General features: G+C 39.5%; 1 protein-coding gene across 6 annotated transcripts in view; it reads left to right on the top strand.

The window, feature by feature from the left end:
- Nucleotides 1–24,585, top strand: part of AUTS2 (activator of transcription and developmental regulator AUTS2) — a 1,113,825-nt gene that overhangs the window by 500,927 nt on the left and 588,313 nt on the right. For all 6 annotated transcript variants that reach the window (XM_053894094.1, XM_053894096.1, XM_053894093.1 and 3 more), the window contains one exon: nt 10,728–10,763. In XM_053894094.1, the coding sequence (XP_053750069.1) occupies nt 10,728–10,763 (36 nt within the window). The remainder of the gene's footprint in view (nt 1–10,727; nt 10,764–24,585) is intronic.

Here is a 24,585-nt window from a genome sequence, read left to right as displayed (position 1 = left end):
TTTTTTTTTTTTTTTACCACAATAAAATAATGTAAAAAAAAAATGAGGGCTGTAACAATCCTGAAAATCTTATGTGGATCCAGTCTGTGCAATACTTTGAGCTCATGTGACTTATTAATTTTTAAAATTCCTACCTTTTGCAACAACAGTATCAAAATATGAAAGGATAAATGACAGAGAAAAAGAAAAGGAAAAAAAAGTAGTTGGCCTTTAACGAGATCTTCCAAAACCTCCAGCCACTTACTTGCTTTGCGTGAGCAGTTCTGAGGTTGCAGATTCTTACCTCAGGCCCATTGGCATCTAAAATTTGCAGAGATGAAAACCTTTGCCAAGGAAGTCAAGCCACAAAGTGATTCTTTTGGAACCAAGGCAGCACCTACCCACACAATATTTTCAAGAATGAAGATACCCCTAGTCTTTCTTAAAAGGGAATTAGTAACTAATTACTTCAGTAACTATCAGACAATGAGGAGATGGACTGAAAGACCACGCTTAGTCTTGTTTTCGTTTACCATGGCTCTCCTTCCCGTGCTTTTGCTTTCATTAGTTTCTTGAACATGTGGAAAGTAGTTATTAACTGTTCTAAGGCCCTTAGTCTACTAATCTGTGTCATTTCCATGTCTGCCACTGTTGGTTGGTTTTTCTCCCCATTATGAATTGTTATTTTCTGTCTCCTTTGCATGCTTGACAGTTTTGTTTTTGTTTTTGTTTTTGTTTTTGTTTTTTTTGGATGCCAGACATTGTGAATTTCTCTTTGTTGGTTGCTGGATATTATGGGTTCCTGTAAATTTTCTTGAGCTTTATTCTGGGATGCAGTTATGTCACTTGGAAATAGTTTGATTTTTCTGAGGTTTGCTTTTATGTTTTCCTGGGTGGAACCAGAGCGGCCTTTAGGCTAAGGCTAATTATTTCCCCAGTACTGAATACTCTGCCTGATTCCTGGTGCATTACGCGATTTTTTCTGAACCCTGACAGCTGGTGGAAATACCATTTTCTGCCCTATGTGAGCCCTGGGGATTGTTTGCCTGCTCCTCTCCAGTGGTTGTTCCCCTCGTTTGGGGTGCTTTTCTCCAGCAGATGTGCTGGTAGGTATTCAGGCAAAGACCAGAGGGGACCTTTTCGCAGCTTCCACGTTTCTGTCCCTGTGAAGGTCTCTTCTCTACCATCTTCTGCTTTGCAAATTCCAGCTGCCTTGGCTTCCTCCAGCTCTGTCTTCTCAACTTGGGGTACTTCTGGGCTCTACCTGGGCCACCTCTCAGTTGCCCTACTGTGGCATCAAAACTCTCTCCAGGTGTTAAGCTGGGGCAGTTTTTAGGGTCATCTCATCTGCTTCCCTCGTCTCGAAGATCACTGTCTTGCCATGCCTACTGCCCAGTTTCTAAAATCCCTCTTCTCATACATTTTGTCTGGTTTGTTGTTGTTGTTGTTGTTGTTGTTGTTGTTGCTTAAGGTGCAAGAACGTATCTGGTCCCTGTGAGTCCATCGTGCCCACGCCTGGTTTTTCAGCTGAGATAAAAATTCCCCTGTCTTTCCTGCATTTCAGTTATTTTTAGAAGCTTTGGCAATTGAGACTCACTCCCAAGTGCAACTAATGAAGATATTATATTATTCCAGCTTAGTTACTTTGAATTGGACAGGCAAAAAAGAGAAAGAATAAAGAACTGCAGTGTGGCTGGAGGATTTGACTCATGGCTAAAGCTTCAAAACCAAATGTGCTTGGCTTTTCTAAATTACGTATTCCCAAACTGTATTTCCAGAAGGGAATAATTGTCTACGAGGACTCTCAGATTGTCCACATCAAGGAGACACAGTAACTTGTTGAGGTTAGTCACTAAGGAAAAAGTTAAGGGGAATAATTGAGTATATAAATATTCATGATGAGTTGTTCAAGGGGGACAGTATTGCTTCTGACTTACACAGAGTTTTGTCACTGAGGAAGTTGTCAGAATTTAGGGGCTAAATTTACTTATAAATTTAGTAAATCAAATCCTCAAATTATGAAATGATCCTGGGCATTCATTACTAACACACCAAGTTTTAAGAGCAGTTTAGTTACTTATTTTCTGTGTGACCTTGAGCAAAGAACTTGATCTTTCCCAGTCTAGGTTTCTGTTTCTGTGAAATGGGCATACTTTGACCTGCCTTGTAGGTCTCCTGTGTTACTTTTTAATTTTAGTATTCTTTATTTATTTATTTTGAGAGGGGAGAGAGCGCTCGTGTGGGCGAGAGCGGAAGAAGGGCAGAGAGAGACAGCGAGAGAGAATCCTAAGCAGGTTCTGCACCGTCAGTGCAGAGCCTGATGCGGGGCTCAAACTCACAAACTCCAAGATCATGACCTGAGCCGAAATCAGGAGTCGGAGGTTTAACTGACTCAGCCACCCAAGCGCCCTGTGGGTCTCCTTTAAAGATCACTTGGCACCGTGCTATTTGAATCACGTAGCACAGTTCTTGGCACATCCATCGTGCTCAAAAATACTCATTCTGGAATCATCCTTTTGTATCAGATTTAGAACTTCCCTTAATAGCCTTACTGCCCTCTTAAATTTGAATTCCTTGTAAGTGTCCATTTGACAAGACCTGCTTATTCCCGTCACGACAAATAGGACTCTTCCTCCCAAACAAAACCCTTATTACCCATGTCACCTTACCTGTTTATCTCCAACCTGAACCGTCCATCCCTCTTGCTTCCCTGTCCTGGTATTGGATCCCGGAGCTCGTATCCTCGGAGTCAAGCTCAGTCCCTTCCTCCATCTCCTTATCCTGTCTCCTTGGTCACTTTCGTTTATCTACTGACTGTATTTGTGAAGAGGTATTTGGGTATGATTATATTCTCATTGACACCGCTGATACGTCAGATGCCCTACTCTTTGGCACACAGAGAATTCCTGTGGCCTCTTCCTGGTGTCATCTACCCCGTCTCTGTTTCCTCTGTACTGTGCTGTGCACTGCCTCCAGAGCTGTTTTTCTGAGAATCAGAGCTCACAATTAAACTGCCTTGTTTAAGATATTTTAGACAAAGTCTACACCCCTGAGGATTGTCTGCAGAGCCCCTCAAGGAAGTCTGAAGCTTCCCCTTCATCTTCCTGCCCCCCCTCTCCTTCCCCATCTTTGTACCTTAGGCTTAGTCCCTCTGAACCACTGTTGTTTTCTTAAATAGTATGCACTTTCAAATCTTCCTACCTTTGTTTTCTCTTTTGGATCTTTTTTTTTTTCTCTTTTCCTTCTGCCAGCCCCAGTGTCACTTTCTCTAGCAAACGCTTCCCACCATCCTATGCAAGTAGACTTCTTTAATGGCTTATTGAAATGAGTATGTGGATATGGCTCGTTTCTCTGTGAATGGTTTTTGGGTCAGGTTTTTAGTTATGAGAAGGGAGAACGATATTTAGTACTTTTGAAGGGCTCAATACTTGAAGGAATTGAAACGTTTCAGAAAATCATGAAAAGAGATTGAATTGTAGTAAGTACTGTGCTAAACAGTTGTCTAATCTGATTGTTCTGAGGCCATTTAGTCCATTTAACATCATAATTGGGGCACTTTTTTCTACATCTTTTTGAGATACCCAAAAACTCCCCATGTTTGTGGGTCCCACCACACAGTCATTCATTCACTTGTGCAAGCGTGTGTCCCAGCCTCCTTTCTTCCCACCTTCCCCCCAAACTTTTACTGAGGTTTTACTCTGTCCTAGGTTGGCTCACTCTTATTAAGGAAGAAACAGACAGGGGCCACACCAGCCATGAGTTTCCCTTAGTTAAGAAGAAAATCTGATCTAATCCAGGCCTGTAAAGTATTCTTGATGTTCTGTTTCTTCTCTTCTCTCTCTTTTTAAGATCTGTGTTAGATTTTCCCTTTTCCCTGACAGTTTGTTTCTGCCCTTTTCTATTCCAGAGCCATATATTCATGCGTTTGCCTGGATGTGTCAGCATTTTGACTGCCCAGAAATTTTCATCCGGTACTTTAACTGGATTGCGTATAATTCTGTGCGCTGGAGGTTGACTAGTGGACAGGATGACGTCTGTCCTCATGAGCCTTGCATTCTGTTGGGGAGGCAGACGACAGACATGTGAGCTGTGAGCATAACTGTTTCTGACAGAATGTGTTTTACCAGGTAAACAAGACAGTGATGAGGGGCTGAAGGGCATGTGTTGCTGTTTTAACCAGGTGATCGGATGAGGCCTTTCTGTAGACGATGTTCAAACCAGAGCCTGAAAGAGGTAGCCCTGTGAAGATCTGTGGGAAGAGCATCCTAGGCATCAGGAACCACAGGCTCAAGGGCCTGAGTCAGGAGCAAGCATGACGTGTTTCAGGGGAAGAAATAAGGCCAGTGCGGCTGGAATATAGTGACTGAACGCAGGGGTTGATCACATGATCTCTTCTAGTGTATGGTAAGGAGGCTAGGCATGGCATGAGTCTCCTGGGCTACTGTAATTGAAGACCACAAGCTGGTAGCTTAAAATAATGGAGATTTATTATCTCATAGTTTTTGAGACTAAAATTCCAACATTAAGGGTGTCAGCAGGGCCATGATCCCTCTGAAAGCTCTAGGAAGGACCCTTCCATTCCTCGTCTAGCTTCCGGTGGCCTCTGGCATTCCTTGACTTATAATTTTATCAGTACAGTACCTGCCTCTGTCTTCACACAGCCTTCTGCTCAATTTGTAGCTTTGTGTGTCCTTTCTTCTCTTTGTTACTACAGCAGTTACTGGATTTAGGACCACCTTAATCTAGTATGACCCCAACTTAATTACGTCTACAAAGACCCATTGTCCAAATAAGGCCATTCTAGTACAAACTTTGGCAGCACCCGTACCACGTAAGGTTGTTTTATTGTCAAGGTTCTCAAGAGGAATAGAACCAATAGTGTGTATAATCATATACAACTACGGAGGCTGATAAGTCTGAAGGTCTGTAGTCAGCGGGCTGGAAACCCAGAAGAGTCACTGGTTAGTTCCAGTCTGAGTCCAAGGCCTAATCACCAGGAGAACTGATGGTGTAATTCTAGTCCAAAGGCTGGAAGGCTTGAGACCCAGGAAGAGTCCATGTTTCAGTTGAAGTCTGAAAGCAGGGGAAAAACCATTATCCCAGCTGGGGTGCAGTCAGAAAAAGTCTCTGTGACTTTGAGGATAGTCATTTTTTTTTGCACTGGAAGATGTTAAAAGGTCTGTTTTTCTAATTTTTACTTTAAAATCTTTATTTGCCCTTTATATGAAACAACAGATAAAGATAAGACCAAGAATACAGAGAGGTAAAGAAGCCAGAAGACAAGGAGTATAGATGAGAGCCAGTGACTACGTGAAAGGGGTTGGAATAGAGGGTTGAAAATTGAAGTTAGAAGGGTCCATTTCCATAACTAATGCTTTTTTCAAGTTGTTGCCCCTATTTTTTTTAAATCACATCTATTATTTATTAAAAACCAAAAGCAATCAATAATAATGATGGCAAACAAAAAAAGAAAACAAAAACAAATGCTTTCCCTAAATATCACATGTTCCCTGAAATTCCCACTAGTTTTTTTTTTAACTTTTGTGGTATGAAATTACAAAATTTCTTAGTTGAAAAGCTAGTTTTATTATTTTTGTTTATTTCTTTTGTTATCTGTAGAATTTTTTTTGACATATAATTAGTGTAGTGTTTGTTATGTTAGTTTCTGGTTGATACGATGATTCTGTGCGTCATGCATTCCTCACTACAATAGTGCATCATTACAGTCTTATCGACTGTGTTCCCTGTGCTGTGCTTTTCACCTCCATGACTTGGTTTTTTTGTAACTGGAAGTTTGTACCTCATGATCCCCTTTATTTATTTTACCCCCATCCACCTTTCCTCTGACAACCACCAGTTCTCTGTATTTAAGAGTCTGTTTTCTTGTTTGTTTATTCACTTGCTTTGTTTTTTTTAGATTCCACATCAGTGAAATAATATGGTATTTGTCTTTCCCTGTCTGACTTATTTCACTTAGCATAATATTTTTAGGTGTATTCATGTTGTCCCAAATGGCAAGATCTCATTCTTTTTTATGGCTGAATAATACTCCTTTTATATAGATAGAATACTCCTTTTATAGATAGATATATAGATTGACAGACAGACCACTTCTTTATTCATCTGTGGATGGGCTTGGGGTGCTTCTGTATCTTGGCTTTTGTGAATAATGCTGCAGTAAACACAGGGATCTCTATATATCTCTTTTCAAATTAGTGTTTTCATTTTCTTTGGGTAAATACGGTAATGGAAATCTTGGATCATGTAGTATTTCTCATTTTAATTTTCGGCCTGTTTTTCCTTGAATTCCCCTAGTAGTAATTTCCCATTCAAATTTATATTGTGTCTTCATCATCTATTAGTAATCTTATCCCCGAGACACACTTCCTAGGATTAAGATTTCAAGTTTTTGTAATTGTCATTGTTTTTTCAAATGCTACAGAAAATCCATGAATGAGCTTGTTGTGTGGCCTTCACAAGAAATGTACTTAGCCATGATCCTCCGTGTTTTACTCCCAACAGAGAAAAGCATAACAGGGAGGTGGGTAGGCAAGGATGTCAGACACAATTGGTGATGTGGAAGAATTTTAAAATATTCTATTTAAATTCGCCCTAGGGTCAGAGCACACATTCTCATTGAGAGGTGGAGTACACATCCATCCCATACTCAGCTGTAATAGTAGCCGTGGCCTTTCTGTGTAGATGTCTGATAAATGGAGCACATCTTTTTTGGATGGATAATCAATTTTGAAATCCCTTGTTGTAGGTAAGCCGTTAAAACAGAAATGTTAACTTCATGAGTTTAATGAGTACCTTCCATGATAGCTTAGTGACAGAGATGGAAAGAAAGTCGGGTGGGGAGCAGTGAGGAAGAGTAGAATGAGAGTTTAATGAATATCCACTTGCACACTTGAATGTCAGCAGCAGTGTTCTACCTCCTGGAAAATGTCTTTCAACTGTGCATCCCATTACTATTCCTGCAGCCCATGTAGCTTGAAAATGGAGGCAGAGTGTGTTTGTAAGAAAGCTCTCCTTTGCAACATAATGAGATCGAGGCGGGTAATTTGCAGATTGCGGGAGCAGTGTGGTCAAACCTGGAAAAAAAAAAAAAAAACAGCCAAATGAAAAGACCATGTGAAATAGGAGATGGCTGATAATGAGCCCGGAAATCACATATCAGATAGCCAGTGGGCTGGCATTTCCTCATATCCTTGTCCTCTCATTGCTAAACACTTTCTCTTACTCTGTTTGCTCAGTCTCTCTACACCTAACATTTCTGCCTTGTGTCTTGAAAGTATGAATGAATTGGCATCTCGGCCATTTGAAACAAATAAGAATGAAGCCTTTTTCATTATTCAACAGATGTATTTGCCTAAACATGGGTGTATGGTATTATTTCGAATGCTTTTGAATCCAAGGACGTTTTGTTTGTTGCATTCTTTTTTAAAACATCTCATTAGTTTTTCAAGCCTCATTTTCACTCCTTGCCTTTTCTCGATTCTATGACAATTTTTGCTATATAGTTTGGAGAGAGTTTGCCTTCCCCCTCCAACAAAACAAAAAAGAAAGACCCCTTCTCATTAGATATGGATTGGGGCAACACAGAAAGTTGAAATCAGCTTGATTCTATCAAGTGTTCAGTGGTCAGGGCATCACAACCTCTTTGCTTTCCTAGGCCTTTTACCTTGCTGTCTGTCTCTTTCCTATATGAGAAATCGGTGCCAATCCCTAAATGCACATCTGTAAATTAATAGCCAACATAATGCATTTCAAATCATAGGAAGGCTGTTTCTAGACATCTATTTCATTTTTGTAGCATAGTCTGTTTTTGCCCATGGTTCCAGGTGTTCATGGAATTTCTGACTTGGGAAAAAGGTTAATGCTTTCAAATACTTGCATCTGTATTGAGATACAAACTTGGATTAGGCATATGATCGAGACTCTTGTGGACCTTCTGGATAGCAAGGCCTAAGGGATGTGATGTGTGTCATGAGCTGGCAGTGAAACCCTGACTCCTGCCTGTGGCTGGTCTCAGAACTTCTGTTATCTTTATCTGACGCTGAAGGTCTTATTGTTGACCAGGAATAGTGTCCCACTGAATACAAGGCCATAGCAAGATTCTTGAAGTTGTAGTAATGGACAAGAAGATACCTCTTTCAGAGATGTTATTTCTTTCAAAATCTCCAGTGATTGAAGGGGGCTGGCAATTGGCCGAGAAAAATGTGGTGGAGAAGGGAGTAGGCAGGGAAGAAATGTCAATGCTATGGGTGTTTGGTAAAGGTAAAGATTAGAAGGATTTTTTTACAGAATTTTTTGCCAGGTCCCAAAAACACAGCTTAATGCCCCCAACTTTTTTCTGTATAGAAAAAGAGGTGAGTACAGTGGGTTGACAAATGTGAGTATCCTCTGACCATAAGGTTCTGTATGCTTTCTAGCAAATACTGAAACTCTAATGGGCTTTTAATGCACGGGAGGATACAGTGTCTATGTTCTTTCATGTGTCTGTCTGTATTTGTATGTGTGTGTGGGGGGGGGTGGTATAAGGCAGGGTGCTTAAATGCTTTGTTGCATTATGTTAATTCCTCGGCAGTGCAATCAAATTCATGTCGTAATTAAAGCTGTCAGTTGGAAGGCAAGCCAATCGCCACGAAAACACAGCATAACAAATGAAGTGAAATGATTCTGCGTGTAGCTATACAATGCTTCGCCAGGCATGAAATTAAATAAGTAATTTGATGTTGACATCAGAAATTGAAATGATACCCACTGTTCCCTCATTCAGTCAGACCTGCATAAACAATAGCCAGAACAAATATGCACAACAAAGCCCTCTTCTCCACCCAGCTCCCTGAGTAATGTACAATATATATGCAAAATGAGTATAACAGAGCTTTCCGAGACCTGAAGGATGTAATTTTCTTTGGTATACAATAAGATGATATGTATGTGGGGGTGGGAGGTGGGTTTGGAGGGGTACTTCTGCTTCTGGGATAAAATGCATTTGCAGGAAGGGGAAAAAAACCTGAAATAAACAAATCCCATGCTCTTTCTGAGTAATTCATCCTAAAATGAGTTTACCTCCCAGGGGCATGACTCCAGGGTGGTGGAGACCTAAGTTGGCTTTTGCCTTCCTCTGCTCCGTGGAAGGCTGTGGGTGCTGTACACAGGTGATGCGGTCACATGGCTAATCACTGCTAGGAGAAGCTGTCTCCATGGCTACAGTGGATCTCCCTATGTACCATTTATGGGATCAGGAATGCAGCAAGATTTTTTTAAACCAAGTCCGGTGTGCAAGATCACACATCTATTGTCCTTTATTCCCCCTGAGTCTCTCTGAAACATCAAGGTGAAGAAAGTTTTGCTTTGGGAAGTGCATTTAGGAATGCCCTGGAGCGTACTGTTCTTTTTTTGTTGTGGATGCTGTTGATACTTACCAGCACTGTATTTCCTTCTCAGAAACAGTTTAAAGTCAGGAAGATTCCCATCTACTGTATTTTCAGAGGTTTTAAATTCACCTAAGCCTTCTTTCCCCCCCATTCAATCCACTTATTTATTTATACATTAATTCAACGAATACTTACTAAGTGCATCCTGTGTGCCAAGCACTGGGGAAGCAGTGATGAGTTAACCAGATGGTCCCTGCTACCTGTAGTTTGCAGAGCAGGGACAGAACATGTAGGTGGAATAATAGCTAGGGATGAACTGAGTGAGTACTGCTTGTAGGCGGAAGTCAGCCTGCCCCAGGAAGGGGGTAGCCCCTGATCCAAGCTAGTCAGGGAAAAGGCCCTGCCAGTGCAAGGACACTTAGCCAAGACCAGGAGACTGTCTTAGCATTAGCATTCCTTTTGTCTCAAGCTTATTTATACTTAGGGCCTTTCTTGTTCACAAAAAGGATACTAAAAATTAAAGAATTTGTAATGGGAGGTTTTAAGCAAAAAAACCCCAGAAGTACAAACAAGCATGAATCACAGACAAGTCTAAAACAAAACCCAAGTTCTCTTTTGGGCCTCTTTGCCCAAAGAAATGGTGCCCTTCAAGCCTTTCAGAATTAATATTATTTGTTTTAGTCTTCTGTGTGTCAGAACTATGGAAGCCTAAATTGATAATTCTTGTGACTAAAACCTTCAGAAAAATGTTGCTTTTCATGGCTTCCCTTTACCCACACATTCTTTGCATTTTATTCTACTAATTATGTTTACAAAATGTCTCATTTTTGAAAAGCGCTCTGTGTGTACTAACTGATGCCTTTAGGGAATAAACTGGCAAGTAGGTCATACACTGGAAAAGTCATCCAAACCCACTGGGCTTTTATTTTCAAGTCAGTCTGGGCTTTTTCCTCTTGCCTGCCCCTTTGCGGCCACAAAACTGAGTAGCTTGAGACCAGGGCATTGAATGTCAGCAAGTCAGGGAGGCAGGCTGATGCGTGTCTGTTTAGTCTCAGTGCAGGGCGAAATGCCATCATTAATTCATTACCCAGCTGCCTGTCAAATAAATTGGCAATTACGTCCACCGCAGAAGCTTGGAATTCAGTAAATAGCACGTTAGCATCTCTGAGTTGTTGAGAGATGTAAAGGGGAAAATTAAGCCAACACGGTGTTTGTATCAGTAGCAGATGACAAGGGGCAGCATACACTAGTGATGTGATGTAGTGATGAAAAACCCACAAAGGGCTGGTAATGAGCTGTGTGGATTGGAACGTGTTAAAAACCATTGCTGATTTTCCACTTTGTCTTTATGCTTTATTGCAGAGTTCAGCTCCTTCCAGCTTGGGAACAGGCTACTTCGTAAGTTTATCTCAACTTGCACATGTGTGCCTTGCGTTGGCATTGATTTACTTCTATAATGTTCGCTCATTAGGATGTGAAAAAAAAAAAAACCTAAGAAGTCCCCTCTCAGTCCTAAAGAGCAGACTGATAGCCATCCTTTTAGTAGGATTATTTTATTTTTAAAAGACATAACCTGTCGGGCCTCGTAGATCATGAGTCAGTCTGAGATGTGGGTCTCGTAGCCAGTACATTTCCTTCTCACCTGGCAGTGTAAAGGAGACCTGATTGGCTCAGGCCACTTTCCTACATAAATGGTTTTGTTTTTTTTTAGTGACAAGTGCCATGTCATGTGGAGGATGGAATTCAGATTATGCCCTGAGGTTTTTACTCACTTTTAAGATCTCTCTCTTTTTTTTTCTTTAAAAGATTTTTATGTTTAAGTAGTCTCCACACCCTACATGGGGCTCCAGTCTACAACCCTGAGATCAACAGTTGGACGTTCCCCCAACTTGGCCAGCCAGGTGCCCCCACTTGTAAGATCTCTTAAAGAACTTTCCCACATATGTAGGGAATTGCCTTCTTTAAAAAATTATTTTGGTGAGAGGTGGTGGTTTAATGGATGTTTTCCCTTACAGTCTGAGTACGTGGCCTTTAGATTTCCTTTAAGCAATCATGGAACTCCTCATTTTAGCAAATATAAGTGTATTATGTTATTTCTAGACATTTCTTTGTCCTTTGGGAGGGGTGGGATGGTGTCCTACCTCAGGGATTATCTCATAGATAATTCTCTCATAGAGAAATTGTCACTTCATTTCTTTTATTTATAGCAAAATTACCCTTTTTGGATTCAATAATCTTTTTCAAGATATAAGTAAACAAGAGTTACAAATAGGCATTATTTACACAACAGGAAAACATGCCAGTGTGGAGGGTCTTTTTTTTTTTTTTTTTTTTTTTGGTGGTATTTAAAGGAAGCATTTCTGAATGATGAGCATTGTTACTCTGCCTGCTCAGCATTTTCTGAGAAAATAATGAAATAATGAAAATAAAACAAAGTGGAAAATAATTACTGATTCAGTTTAGTTGCCTTTAAATTCCTTTCCCCTAAAATGCTAATTATGCTGGTTTTCTTCTGCCCACACATTTCTCTTGATAACATTAAATATATGAAAACCAGCATCATTTCATTGAATGATAAGTCTTTTCCAAGCTTGGCAGAAGTAGCATTTTCTAAATGTTGATTTTTTTTTATCTTAATCTATGATAATGAGAAAAAGGAGAAGGATAAAGATTTTTTGGTACCTGTTTAATACAGTCAGCACGCTTTTGCTTGCTCCGTATTGTGACTGAATATTCATGCTTCCAGAAACAAGCAGGATGCTGAAGCAGTCGAAATAACAGAAGTAGCCCATCTGCCATGCCTTCACACCAGGCTGGATGTGGGTTGAGATGCTGGAAGTAAAATCTGGAGACTGCCAGTGTCTCTTCTCTGTCCAAAAGCTAAATTATCCCTCTTGGCTTTCTTCAGTAGAGCAAGGCCAAAACCACTAACTTAGCCCTTGATCACTTTGAGACTGAACGTTCCTGGTATTTTTTTCTGTTGTCAGTATGATCACCCTGAAAGAAGAAAGTCATCTCTAGAAACATCAAGAAGTTTATTATGCTTTTTGTCACTTATTTTTCTCATTTCAGGAGTGTTTATTTTTTATTCCTTAATAATACACACTTATGAGAAGAGTCTGCAGTTATGAATCTAAAATGATTTTTACATTCACGCTCTGTTGGATGAGTATAAAAGTTTGTCTCTTGGTGAAATTGCTCTTAGTATTGCTTTGCTTACATAAAAAAATCTGTAGTATTATTAGCTTACATGGAAAAGATACGTCCCAGATGCATGTTCAGCTCTCAACTATGACAAAAATGCTCTACTTAGAATGTGTTTCCAATAATGGGATTATTGTGTTATCAAAGTGCAAAATCCATTGATACTACTGCCAAATTCTCATCAAAAAGTGTCTTCTGTTTCAATTTTCATTCCAACGATAGCAAATATAATACTTGATTTCAGGTGCCAACATCAGCATTGGTGAGTTTTATGCTTCTAGGTGGAAATAGTATATGCACAACTTATAGTAGTTTTGCGTTAACATGTTCTTTGCACTGTGCTTTATGATCTATGATTTCATATTAGCCTTTACTTATGTCTGTAATGAAGGCTCAGCATCAGGTAAGTGAGATGTCGACTCTATCCTTAATTCTTTTCAGCATCTCTTTCAAGTGTGGACGGAGGCAAATCACCTGCAGAGTCACAGAGCTATTAATGCTATTGAACCATAATGTGAACTCTGGTATAAGAAAACTGAAGGCACTCACCTATTGGGTTTAACAACCTGGAACTCTTTTTAAATACTCTCCCATGCCCCAGCATTAGTCTAACTTCAGGATTTTCTTTCATTTAGATTTTATGCTCTCATAGAGCTTTTAGTGAACTAAGGTAAAATGCTGATCATTGTGTGTGCTAATGAAATGAATCCCCACTGGAGTACACGCGCACACACACACAGGCATACGCGTGTGCCAGCCCACACCCCGTGTCCATAGCCAGTATATTCTGCCTTCCTTCAGTTCTTTTCATTTATCAGTAGTGATAAGTTAAGAAAATTTAAAGAAGAACCCTTTGTTTTCTTTTTAGTCATATTTGTTTATATCTCTTTGGTTTTGTGTTCCAAAGATGTCTGCTTAGGTCTGTTACTTTTCCAATTCATTTATAAGCTGAAGATTTGAGAAATGAGAACAGCAGCTAAAATCAGTATTTACATAAGCATATTGCAAAGGATTCTTAAAGTAGACAAAATAAAGAAGGATTGGAACAAACTTTTCACATTTTTGGGAGCTTTTGAATAATGTGGGTGTTATACACACAGAGAGACACACATATATATTCATTGCATACTCAAGCCCAGCTCATGTTCTAAATATAAATGGAAGTATAGACTGGTTGGAATCTATTTGCTTTTTTTTGCTTTTTTATTTTTGGCAAGAGTACCAAAACTTGTTGGAGTGTGTAGGGTTTTTCTTTCTTTCTTTTTTTTTTTTTTTTTAAACCTTAATGCAGTGAACACGTTTTCATTTTAATTTAAATGTTTTGGGCTATATTCTCTTCTTATACTTGTATTTGAAGTGTTATTGTGCATAGTGGATAATTAAGAACTTAGAGACAGAATGATCTGAAGACTACTTGTGTGACCTTGGGCAGGTTATTTGATGTTTGAGAGTCTGCACCCACCTAATAGAGTTGTGAATTCTAAATGAGACAAGGTGTTTCATGCACACAGAACAGCTCTCATTAATAGCCAGTTATTCCCATTATAGTGTGTGATGGACAAAACTTGCTGTCATTAAGTGGCTGTGTGATGTTGTGGTTGGTAGAGGATTACCACAAGAAATTAGTGATGCAAGAAGGAAATTTTGGAATTTGTAGCTATAGGTCAGGAATACTTGATTCTTGCTATATTCTTGTCCCTTTCTGAGGAGCCTGTAACTGTGTGTTTGGTCAGCTGTATACCACTTTACTACACGTGTGAACAAAAAACAAATATGGAGTTCATTGTCTGTGATCCTCTATGATCACCATGATGTTGGAATGAACCATTCTAGGCTGTCCATGTATTATGGTTGTTTAATTTGTCTCTTAAAGCCATTTGTTTATTTTCTTCCTCAGACCTGAGTCATTTAAAGACTGCAAACAGCTCTTGAGTTTGGGCTGGAGGGTAGGAAAGATCTGTTCAATACGTTCAGGTGTTACGAGGTTGTGTCATGTATTTGCTGCTCTCTGACACCAAAAAGGAGAGTAATTACCCTAGTGTACCTGAGTGAAGTAAGCGAAGTCAGTAGAGTGACAAGACCAGTAAAAACATCTCCTGGTTGCCAGTGGTCTGATGTGTCATCACAGGAAGGTTCTGGACTCGTTCTTTACAAGCCCTGGACTCCATCTGCCAGTAGTTGGTAGCCACTGTTGGTGTAGGAGTTGACTGACTTGTCAGGCTGAACCTGACCCCTGGTGTAAAGGAAGCTTTCCTTTGTTCTGGTCATGTGTCCTGCCTGCTTCTCTGGACAACTTTCAGCCTTCTTCCAGGTGTGAATCTAAGTGTCTTAGGCCCATAGTCTCAAATAGCTTGGATCCCGCTTTTGTAAACTTCAGTCATCCAGAGATATTTTCATAATTGTTACCAAATAGTAACTTTAATTTTCCTCAGTTGCCTCACATCTATCAATATACATACTTTAAGATTATCAAGGAAACTAACACACTACTACCTAATGATTAAAACTACCACTTTATATGATAAAGGGGAATTGTGTGGTGGTACATGTCTTAACATGGGATGTGTGCATTCCTGTGCAGTCTTACTACTTAAGAAATTGTGTTTGTAATGTTGGTAACAGGCAATGGGTGCAAAATATTCACCTGTGGCTTTCCATCAGAGCTATACGGTCATAAAAGGATTAAATTCGTTGCCATCTTCTAAGTTTTTGACTACAGACCCTGAAATATCTCCTGTTTTTCTTCGAATAATGTGGGCGTTTTTTTGTTTTGTTTGTTTGTTTTTCAAGACTGGGCTTTTCTTTTAACAGACACTTCTGACTTTTTGTCTTTCACTGAGTACTAAGCACCTTCTCCATCAGGCACTGTTCTAGGTGATAGGTTACAGATGTGAAAAATCAGTGGACCCTCTCAAGGAATTTAGTCTTCCCTAAACCACCCAGTTCCTTTCCTTCCTCTGTGATGCTTTTAATATTTTTGATACTTCGCATTTAAAGAAGTGGATTTAGGGGCGCCCGGGTGGTTCAATCAGTTGAGTGTCTGACTTCAGCTCAGGTCATGATCTCGCAGTCCATGAGTTTGAGCCCATGTCGGGCTCTGTGCGGACAGCTCAGAGCCTGGAGCCTGCTTCCGATTCTGTGTCTCCCTGTCCCTCTGCCCCACCCCTGCTCACGCTGTGTCTCTCTTGTCTCTCAAAAATGAATAAAGTTATACAAAATTTTTTTAAATTAAGTGCATTTAGGCTCTACAGAGAACCTGACATTCTTCCCCTTTATAATGTTTCTCTGGGTTTTAAGTTTACAAATGCACCTATATCTACCTGGTCTTGATTGCAACCCCATGCAGAGTCATCTTCCTCCCCACCTGCCAGTACTTGCTGGTATTGCTGGGAGAGAATTTTGTAATTCGAGTATTTAATCATAACCTGTCAAATGCTTAAAGATAAATGATCCTGAGTATTTTAACATGTCTCCCAAATAAGACTCTAATATTTATATTTATTAATAATTAACTCTGGGTAAATGAATTCTTGGCCATTATTTATTTACTGACAAGTTTCCATTATAATGGAAATTTCTTAAAAAATCTCAGTTCCATCAGAGATCTCCAGTAGTTTTGGGTCATTTGGATTCATTGATAAAGATTGAGTTAGAAAACAGCACACCAGATGGAGAGTACAGTGCATTTTAATTGTTAAATATATATTAAACATCTTTTCTTTGTTCTTAAGGTAAATAAGATGTAAGTATTTATAAGGGTCAATTATGAATTATAGGAGGATTAAGTTGTGCAGAACTTAATGGATATTGAGATTCTCAACAGATAAAGAAAAAGGTGGAACAAAGTTTGAGGCAACAAAGGTAAGAGCACAGAGAATGGAATTCCACATTGTGTGGAATTGCTTTGACTGTATCATGTTTCTGGAAAAAGGCTGGACTTGGGTTGGTTAATTATAGGGAATGATTTATAGGTAGATATGGACTTGATGCTACTGATCTGTTAAAAATAAGAAAGATGTGAAGCCCAGAATTGATGACCGTGATGCTACTTTTATTTGGAATAGGAATCCCAAGAAGGAGAAGTTGGATTTTAGGAAGGTGGTGAGTTTGGAAGTTAGAGTAGGGAGTCAGAAGTTTTGGTGTGTGTATATCTTCAATGGTGGCTTAGGGAGGTGGCCAAAATAATGGGAAGAACAAAACATTGCCATGCAAATTGAAATCTGTGTTAAAACATGTGAGAATTTCAGTATGTCCTTAAAACTCAGCCTTATGCTTATCATAAAATATCTTAGGGGGCACCTGGGTGGCTCAATCAGTCAAGCATCCGACTCTTGATTTCGGCTCAGGTCATGATCCCACACTTTGTGAGATCAAGCCCTGTGTCAGGTTAATTATAGGGAATATGGAACAAAGCCAGGGAAGGAGTTGGGTGATTTTGAAATGATCTATTTACTATGCAGAAACATTTGGGTAAATGAAATCAATTGCTCTTCCCAGTGGTAAAAAGTTACCATGAGTTTGAACTATAACCTTTAAAATACTAGCCTGAGGAGCACCTGGGAGGCCCATTTGGTTAAGCATCCGGCTCAATTTGGGCTCAGGTCATGATCTCATGGTTCATGGGTTTGAGCCCTACGTCAAGCTCCATGCTTACAGTGTGGAGCCTGCTTGGGATTCTTTGTCTTTCTGCCCCTCACCCGATCGTGTTCATTTGTTCTTTCTCTCTCTCTTGCTCTCTCTCTCTCTCTCTCTCTCTCTCAAAAATAAATAAACATTAAAAAATACTATCCTGGGGACGCCTGGGTGGCTCAGTTTGTTGAGTGTCCGACTTCAGCTCAAGTCATGATCTCACAGTCTGTGAGTTCGAGCCCTGCGTCGGGCTCTGTGCTGACAGCTCAGAGCCTGGAGCCTGCTTCTAATTCTGTGTTTCCCTCTCTCTCTGCTCCTCCCCTGCTTGCGATCTGTCTCTGTCTCAAAAATAAAAACATTAAAAAAAAATTAAAAATAAATAAATACTATCCTGAACTATAATTTTCTGTTACAAAGTAACAAAATCCAAATCTACACTGAAGTAGGTGTTTTGATAAGACTAGAAACCACAGAATTAATCTTAGTTACCCTGAATGGTCAGTGTATATCTGGACTGAGTATCTCTGTTTGGACAGGCTCCTCTGCATAGTCACCAGTAAACCCTAATTTCAGGACCCTTAGACTAAAAATATCATTGTATTTTCCGTTTTTCTTTCTTTCTTTCTTTCTTTCTTTCTTTCTTTCTTTCTTTCTTTCTTTCTTCATTCCTTCCTTCCTTCCTTCTTTTCTTTTTCTTTCCTTTCCTTTTCTTTCCTTTCCTTTCCTTTCCTTTCCTTTCCTTTCCTTTCCTTTCCTTTTCTTTTTTTCTGTTTTTGACGGGGTATGATTACTCTTCATTTTGGGAACAGGATCAGTGAGCCATGAGCAACATACCCCAACGATGTGAACGTTACAGTTTCAGTTCTGGTTTGTAGACATTTCATCCTTTGCAGGATCTGCACAGTGAGAGGCCTCTTCCAGCTCACCCTGAGGAAATTGTCTTCTAGCTCCACAGTTTTAGTTTCAACTTTTTCATGCGGTACAAAGGAATTGAGAAATTTGGTGAACAGGGTAGTCGGATGAGAAAGGATCAGATGGTATTTCTAGTTACCACTCACCCCTCCACACTCTTGTCTTCTGAGCATTTCCATTGGGAAATAGGCCAGGTATTTTTAAACATCTGCTGTCCACAGGAGTCTTTGTTGTTGGCTGTTGCGAACTCTAATTGAGGAGATAAGAACAAAGTGCAGGTGCTCCTGATGGATGTGGGGAAATAGCCCTGGGCCTGGTCTTCCTGTCCCCTCCAGCCCTCTCCTGACCCCTCAGATTTGGAAAATATAAATCATTTTGGAAAAAAAGAAGGTGTTACAAGTCACAGGACTAGTTAATTGCTTACTAAAGGCCTTTGGTTCTGATATGCCAAGATCCATGATTCTGGCTACCTTACACCTAAATGTTTGCCATGTGGGGCCAGTGCTTGTGATCGGTTTTGCTGCCTCTCTTTGCTCTCCTTTGAACCATAGAAGGCAAGGCCATGGGCCCCTTAGTACCTAATGAACACTGCTTTTCAGTGTCAGCAGTGAAAGAAGTCCACATTGCAGTTGAGTGGCCAAGTCTGCCTTTCTCGGAAATTAATAATGAATAATGTTTTATATTTGTGTTACTCAGGGTGTAGCCCATAGAAATATTGAGGCTTTACTCTCGTTCTCTTGCATGGCTAGTGTATCTTGTCAGTCACAGAGGTGATTCAGCAAAGACCGTTTAGCAGTGTGTATCCACAATCCCAGAGGGAATGGACAGGCCACTGTCATGGAATTCAGAAAGTCACTTTATTTCCTCTTTCTTCCCTTCCCATTTCCTTCCCCTTCTCTTCCTTTTCCTTTTCCTTTTCCTTTTCCTTTCCTTTCCTTTTTTTTTTTTTTCTTTTTCTAATGCTGGCTTCAAAGACGTTGTCCTATTCTTGTTGAAGATTTCCAGTTTATAGAAATGTGGAATTAGTTGGCATGAGCTATATATAAAATGAGCCACGGGCAGTATGAAATACCAGGGTTTACTCTGACTACACACACAACCTTTATTTTTGATAGATTTAACTGCCCTGGAGTCTTATGGGCTATCAATCAGAATCTCAGGTCAAAGGACTCATTCCTTTGCTTAACTCCTTTAAAAAAATATTTTTCCTGAAATTGTAAATTAGATGCCTCCCTATCCATTGCGTAAGAAACTTACAGCTTTGTGAAACACCAGGAGTATCATTTGAAAAGAGGTTAAAAAACACAACTGGGGCTTGTTAAAGAGGAAAAGTGCTATTTTAACTCCCAGTGTCACATTTTCCTATAGTCAGCTCCAGCAGTAAACAAGAGTTATTGGAAGCTTAGATAGCTTGAGACACTTCACCTATCTCCTGATACTTGACTTCAGAAGCCAAACATTTAAAATGCATTTTGCTCATGTAAAAATGTTTATCCATTTAAAATACAATGTCATTTTAACAAAAGCACCCTGGTGACAAGCTGTTTAGATATGGCACAGTTAATAAACTGTCAGGTCCTATACACATATATGTGAAAGGACCAGCACAGTTACCCAAGGCTTGGCATTATAAATCACTGTTAACAAACCTTAATTTGCTTGCTAGGCTAATGAATGATCTCCAATTTTCCTGTAGTAATTAGCTTCACTAACAGTCATGTTTAAAGGGGCCTGCCTTATACTACACTTAATTTCTGCTCTGAAATCTTTGATGCCTGGTTTGCAGGATGGAAAAAAAAAAAAAAAAAAACAGAATGGAAAAGAAAAAGGAAAAGAAAAGAAAAAAAGAAGAAACCTATCAGTCTCCATTGACAACTGTCTTGTAATAAATCCAGATTGTGGCTTTTCTCAAGTAGAAGCATTGCCAAAGGTGATGACTGTCTATTAGGGCTTATAAACTGTAATGTACTAGCAGATTTGCAATGGAGTGGTGAAGCCAGATAATTGCAGTGTTTCCTGTCTAAATGTGCTGCTGTGTGTAGTGGCCTCTGATTTTAAGGAGCCATTAACAATGCAGCAAGGCGTAACAGCTGTGGTTCCTAGTATACTCCTAATATTTCATACATTCATCACATCTCATAAAATCTTGCCCAGACCAACAAATGACTATGTGTACAGCTAGCCTGCCACAGAAGCAAATTGAGGAGAGACTGAATCATGCAGGTAGCATTACAGAGACCCACCAAGAACTCACCTAAGCCTACAGTGTACCATCATTCTCTTTTTTACTCCCAAGAATTCTGGTTCCATTTCAGTCCCTAGAGAGAACATTCACATTTTACCTTTTGCAAGAGGATCCTAACTGTAACCTACTTTTTCCTACCCTGGTGAGAAATAGGCCTGACTTTGCCAAGGGAAGGCAGGGCTGTGTCTTGTGCAGAGAAAGTCGAGGGAAGTTGGCATCTCAATTCTCAACCCAAAAGAGACAAGAAATTTGGTTCCTTCATAATTTATTTGAAATACATTTGAAAAATAACTTTGTAACACAACTAGCGATGATACAAAAACCTGATTTCTCTGAACAAAAGGAGCATTAATACTAGAACATTCTAGGAAGCAAAGGAAACTACAGAAGCTAATATGTTTTTCTAGTCAGACATTAAGCAGGTAGGCATCATAACCAAATGGAAGTCTTAAGCTGCGTTTGGAAAGACGCATAATAGAGTCACAAGTTATTTTCATCTGTTTGTAAATCACCAGCTTTCAGTTCGGTCATTAAAGTAGATCTGTTATTTTGGCTTTACCTTAATAGACTTAGAGTTATAGAACCTCTGAGTCATGGGGCGCCTGGGTGGCTCAGTCGGTTAAGCGTCCGACTTCGGCTCAGGTCATGATCTCACGGTCTGTGGGTTCAAGCCCCGCGTCGGGCTCTGTGCTGACAGCTCAGAGCCTGGAGCCTGTTTCAGATTCTGTGTCTCCCTCTTTCTCTGACCCTCCCCTATTCATGCTCTCTCTCTCTCTCTGTCTCAAAAATAAGTAAATGTTAAAAAAAATTAAAAAAAAAAGAACCTCTGAGTCAGAAGGGATGTCACATGTCACCTTGTCTGACTGCCAGTCTGAAACTTAACTCGCAAAACTAAGTATTGTTAGAACGATGACCTCTGTCATCCTAGAAACTGCCCCTTTAGTTGGCGTAGCTGAAGATCATGCCACTTTTCTTGCCTTCTACACCTCCCTGTTCTTTTGATTACAGTTAACTAACAGGTGTGTCTTTTCCATACGTGGAACGATTACGCACAGACACATACATGCGTGTATCGTTGAAGCTCATCTTGGTGAATGTAGTGTGCTAACCTGTGTCTGCCATCTGATACATCATTGCTTCTTCTTGGCACTGTGCTGGTGAACCCCGCCCATTGCCGGAAGTGTGATTTTTCCATCTTCATCCAGGTTGTTGACAACAAAGTATCAGCGCTGCTAGGTTTTCCTCATTGCTCTTTTTGCGATGTCTCTTCTTCATGGGATTTGATATGCGCTATCTGGCTTGTTACAGACTCTGGGTATTTATTTCCTTTGCTGATTTTTTTTTTTTTCTGAGCCTCAAAAATAAAACCAGACATTCTTCCTTTGTTTCGTTTATCCATACATACATTTGGAAAGGGCTTTGAGACAGTCTGTGGACATGCTTAGTATACTGTCTCTTTTTTCCTTTGTAGTCATCTTACCCAGTTAAAAAAAATTAACTGGACACTATCGAATGCACACCTTTGTTCTGCTGCAGAATTACAAAGTAATTGACTATTAAAATATACTTATCATAGATTCTGTTGTGATGTGGGTATTCATAGCCAAGCCTCTTCAAATTATTCTAAGATATGTGAACAAGCAGTATTATCTAAAATAGATAAAAGGACACACTATAAAAGAGGTGCAATTTGATACAGTATTCATGTCATAACAGATATGCATGAGTAATAATTAGAAAAAGGAGATAAACGAAAAACTTGCTATTATTTATAATAGGTCTGTGTTATAATACGGTTGCATCCGAAATGTCGAGTTCTTGAATTGTGACACATATTTAAATTTTGAATGCAGAAGAGATAATAAGTTTATTTTTGAAATTATTGCAAATTCTAAAGTGGTTGGGTCATGAAATTACATTATTTTTTTTTTCATCTTCCAAATGAGGGTCAGATCAAGGTGCTCTTCAAAGGGGTCTTTCAGTGTCAGCCCATCTGTGGATATGTTGGTAGCGATGCTGTCCAACTGATCAAGAGACCATGCACATTCCGGGACCATTTGTCTAAGTCATTTTGTGAATGAAAACAAATGAGCGTTGGAAACGGTATCTTTTCCAAAGTCCTACAACTAGGGGAAGAATTCAAGTTGAGAATTGAACTTCATAACAGAAAACTATCCTGCCAATAACCGAATACTTATTTCACATTGAGCAATAGGGAAATAGCATTGGCTTTTATTTTTCTTTTCCTTAACCTTTCAGGAACATAGGCCAAAGGGTAAGTTCTGTCTCTGTCTTTGTTTTACCTCCCTAACTAGACATTAAAGCACATGAATCCTTCTCGTTTCACCAAAGCATAAAACTTTGGTCTTTCCCATCCGACAAAAAGGTTATGTAAGTGTTTTGTTTAATATTCACACCTCATAATATGTATAGGCCAATTTAAATAAAGCCCTACTCTCCCATGCAAGGGAGTGGACTAGACTAGGCCACAACTTTCTGAAAACTCTTTCCTGGGAAGGCTTCAGTTTTATTTTTTGGTTTTTGTTTTTGTTGTGGTGGTGGTGGTGGTTTAATAAACTTTACTTTTTAGCACAAAGATTTACAGAAAAACTGAACTGAAAGTACAGAGTGTGGCTGTTACCTGTGGCTCACATATATTCGCCAATGACGTCCCGCATCGTGGGGTACATTTGTTATAATTGATGAACCTACGCTGGTACATCATTATCACCCAAAGCCCATGGTTTACGTTAACGTTCACGCTTCGTGTTGCACACTTTTTAGGTTTTGACAAATGACATGTATCCACCATGATACTATCATACCAAGTAGTCTCACTGCCCTAAAAATCCTCCTTGTTCCACCTACTTATATTCCTCTCTTCCCATTAACCCCTGGCAACCAGTATCTCCACATTTCTACTGTCTCCATCGTTTGCCTTTTTCAGAATGCCATATAGTTGGAAATGATACAGTCTGTAGATTTTTCAGATTGGTTTCCTTCACTTAGTGACATGAATTTCAGGTTCCTCCAGGTCTTTTTATGGCCTGATATCTCTTTTTTTCCCTCAGTGCTGAATAATCATACATTGTTTGGATGTTCACAGTTCATATATCTGTTCAACTGCTAAAGGGCATCTTGGTTGCTTTCAAAGTATAGCTATTATAAATAAAGGTGCGATAACATCTGTCCTAGGTTTTGGTGTACACATAAGCTTTCAGCTCATTTGCATAAATACCAAGGAGCACAATTTCCAGATCTTATGGTTAACAGTATGCTTAGTTTTGGAAGAAACTGCCAAACTGTCTTCCAAAGTGGCTGTACCACTTCGCATTCCCATTAGCAGTGAATGACATTTCCTTCGGCTCTTTTGTCCTTGCCAGCTTCGGCATTGTCAGTGTTTTGGAATTTTACACTGTAATAGATGTGTAGTAGTACCTGGCTGTTGTAACATGCAATTTTCTAATGACATAATGTTGCACATCTTTTGATGTACTTCCTTGCCATGTGTATATATTCTTGGGTGAGGTGTCCTGTTCAGGCCTCTTGCCTATCTGTTAATGAGGCTTGTCATGTTCTTTCTATTGAGTTTTCTGAGTTTTGTTACATAGTTTGCATAACAGGCTATTGTCAGTTATGTCTTCTCCAAATATTTTGTCCCAGCCTGTGGTTTGTCTTCTCATTCTCCTGACATTATCTTTCACAGAACAGAAATTTTTCCTTTTAATGAAGTTAAGCTTATCAGTTACTTAGTTCATGTGTTGTGCCTTAGGTGTTGTATCTAAAAAGTCGTTGCTGTGCCCAAGCTTAGATAGGTTTTCTCCTCTGTTATCTTTCAGGAATGTTATAGTTTTATATTTTGTATTTTTGTCTTTGATATTTTTGAGTTAATTTTTGTGTGGGGTGTCAGGTCTGGGTTTAGACTCTTTGTGTTTTTCATTTTTGTGTGTGAATGTCCAGTTGTCCCACCACCATTTGGCAAAAAGACTGGTCTTTGCTCCATTGTATTTCCTTTGCTCCTTTGTCAAAGATCAGTTGACTACATTTACATCTATTTCTGAGCTGTTCTGTTGCAGTGGTCTGTTTGTCTCTTTTGTCACTAATACCATGGTGTCTCAGTTGCTGTAGATAAATAATAAGTGCATTAGTCGACATTTATTCTTAATAAGTCTAGAAGTTGAGTTATGTCAGTTCTTCAACTTTGCTCTTCTAACATTGACTTAGCTATTC

This window comes from Panthera pardus, unplaced genomic scaffold (genome assembly GCF_024362965.1).
Source record: "Panthera pardus isolate Hobbes unplaced genomic scaffold, ASM2436296v1 HiC_scaffold_4, whole genome shotgun sequence".
NCBI lineage: Eukaryota > Metazoa > Chordata > Mammalia > Carnivora > Felidae > Panthera > Panthera pardus.
The sequence above is the reverse complement of the archived record's forward strand: the minus strand, read 5'-3'. Positions and strand labels throughout refer to the sequence as shown.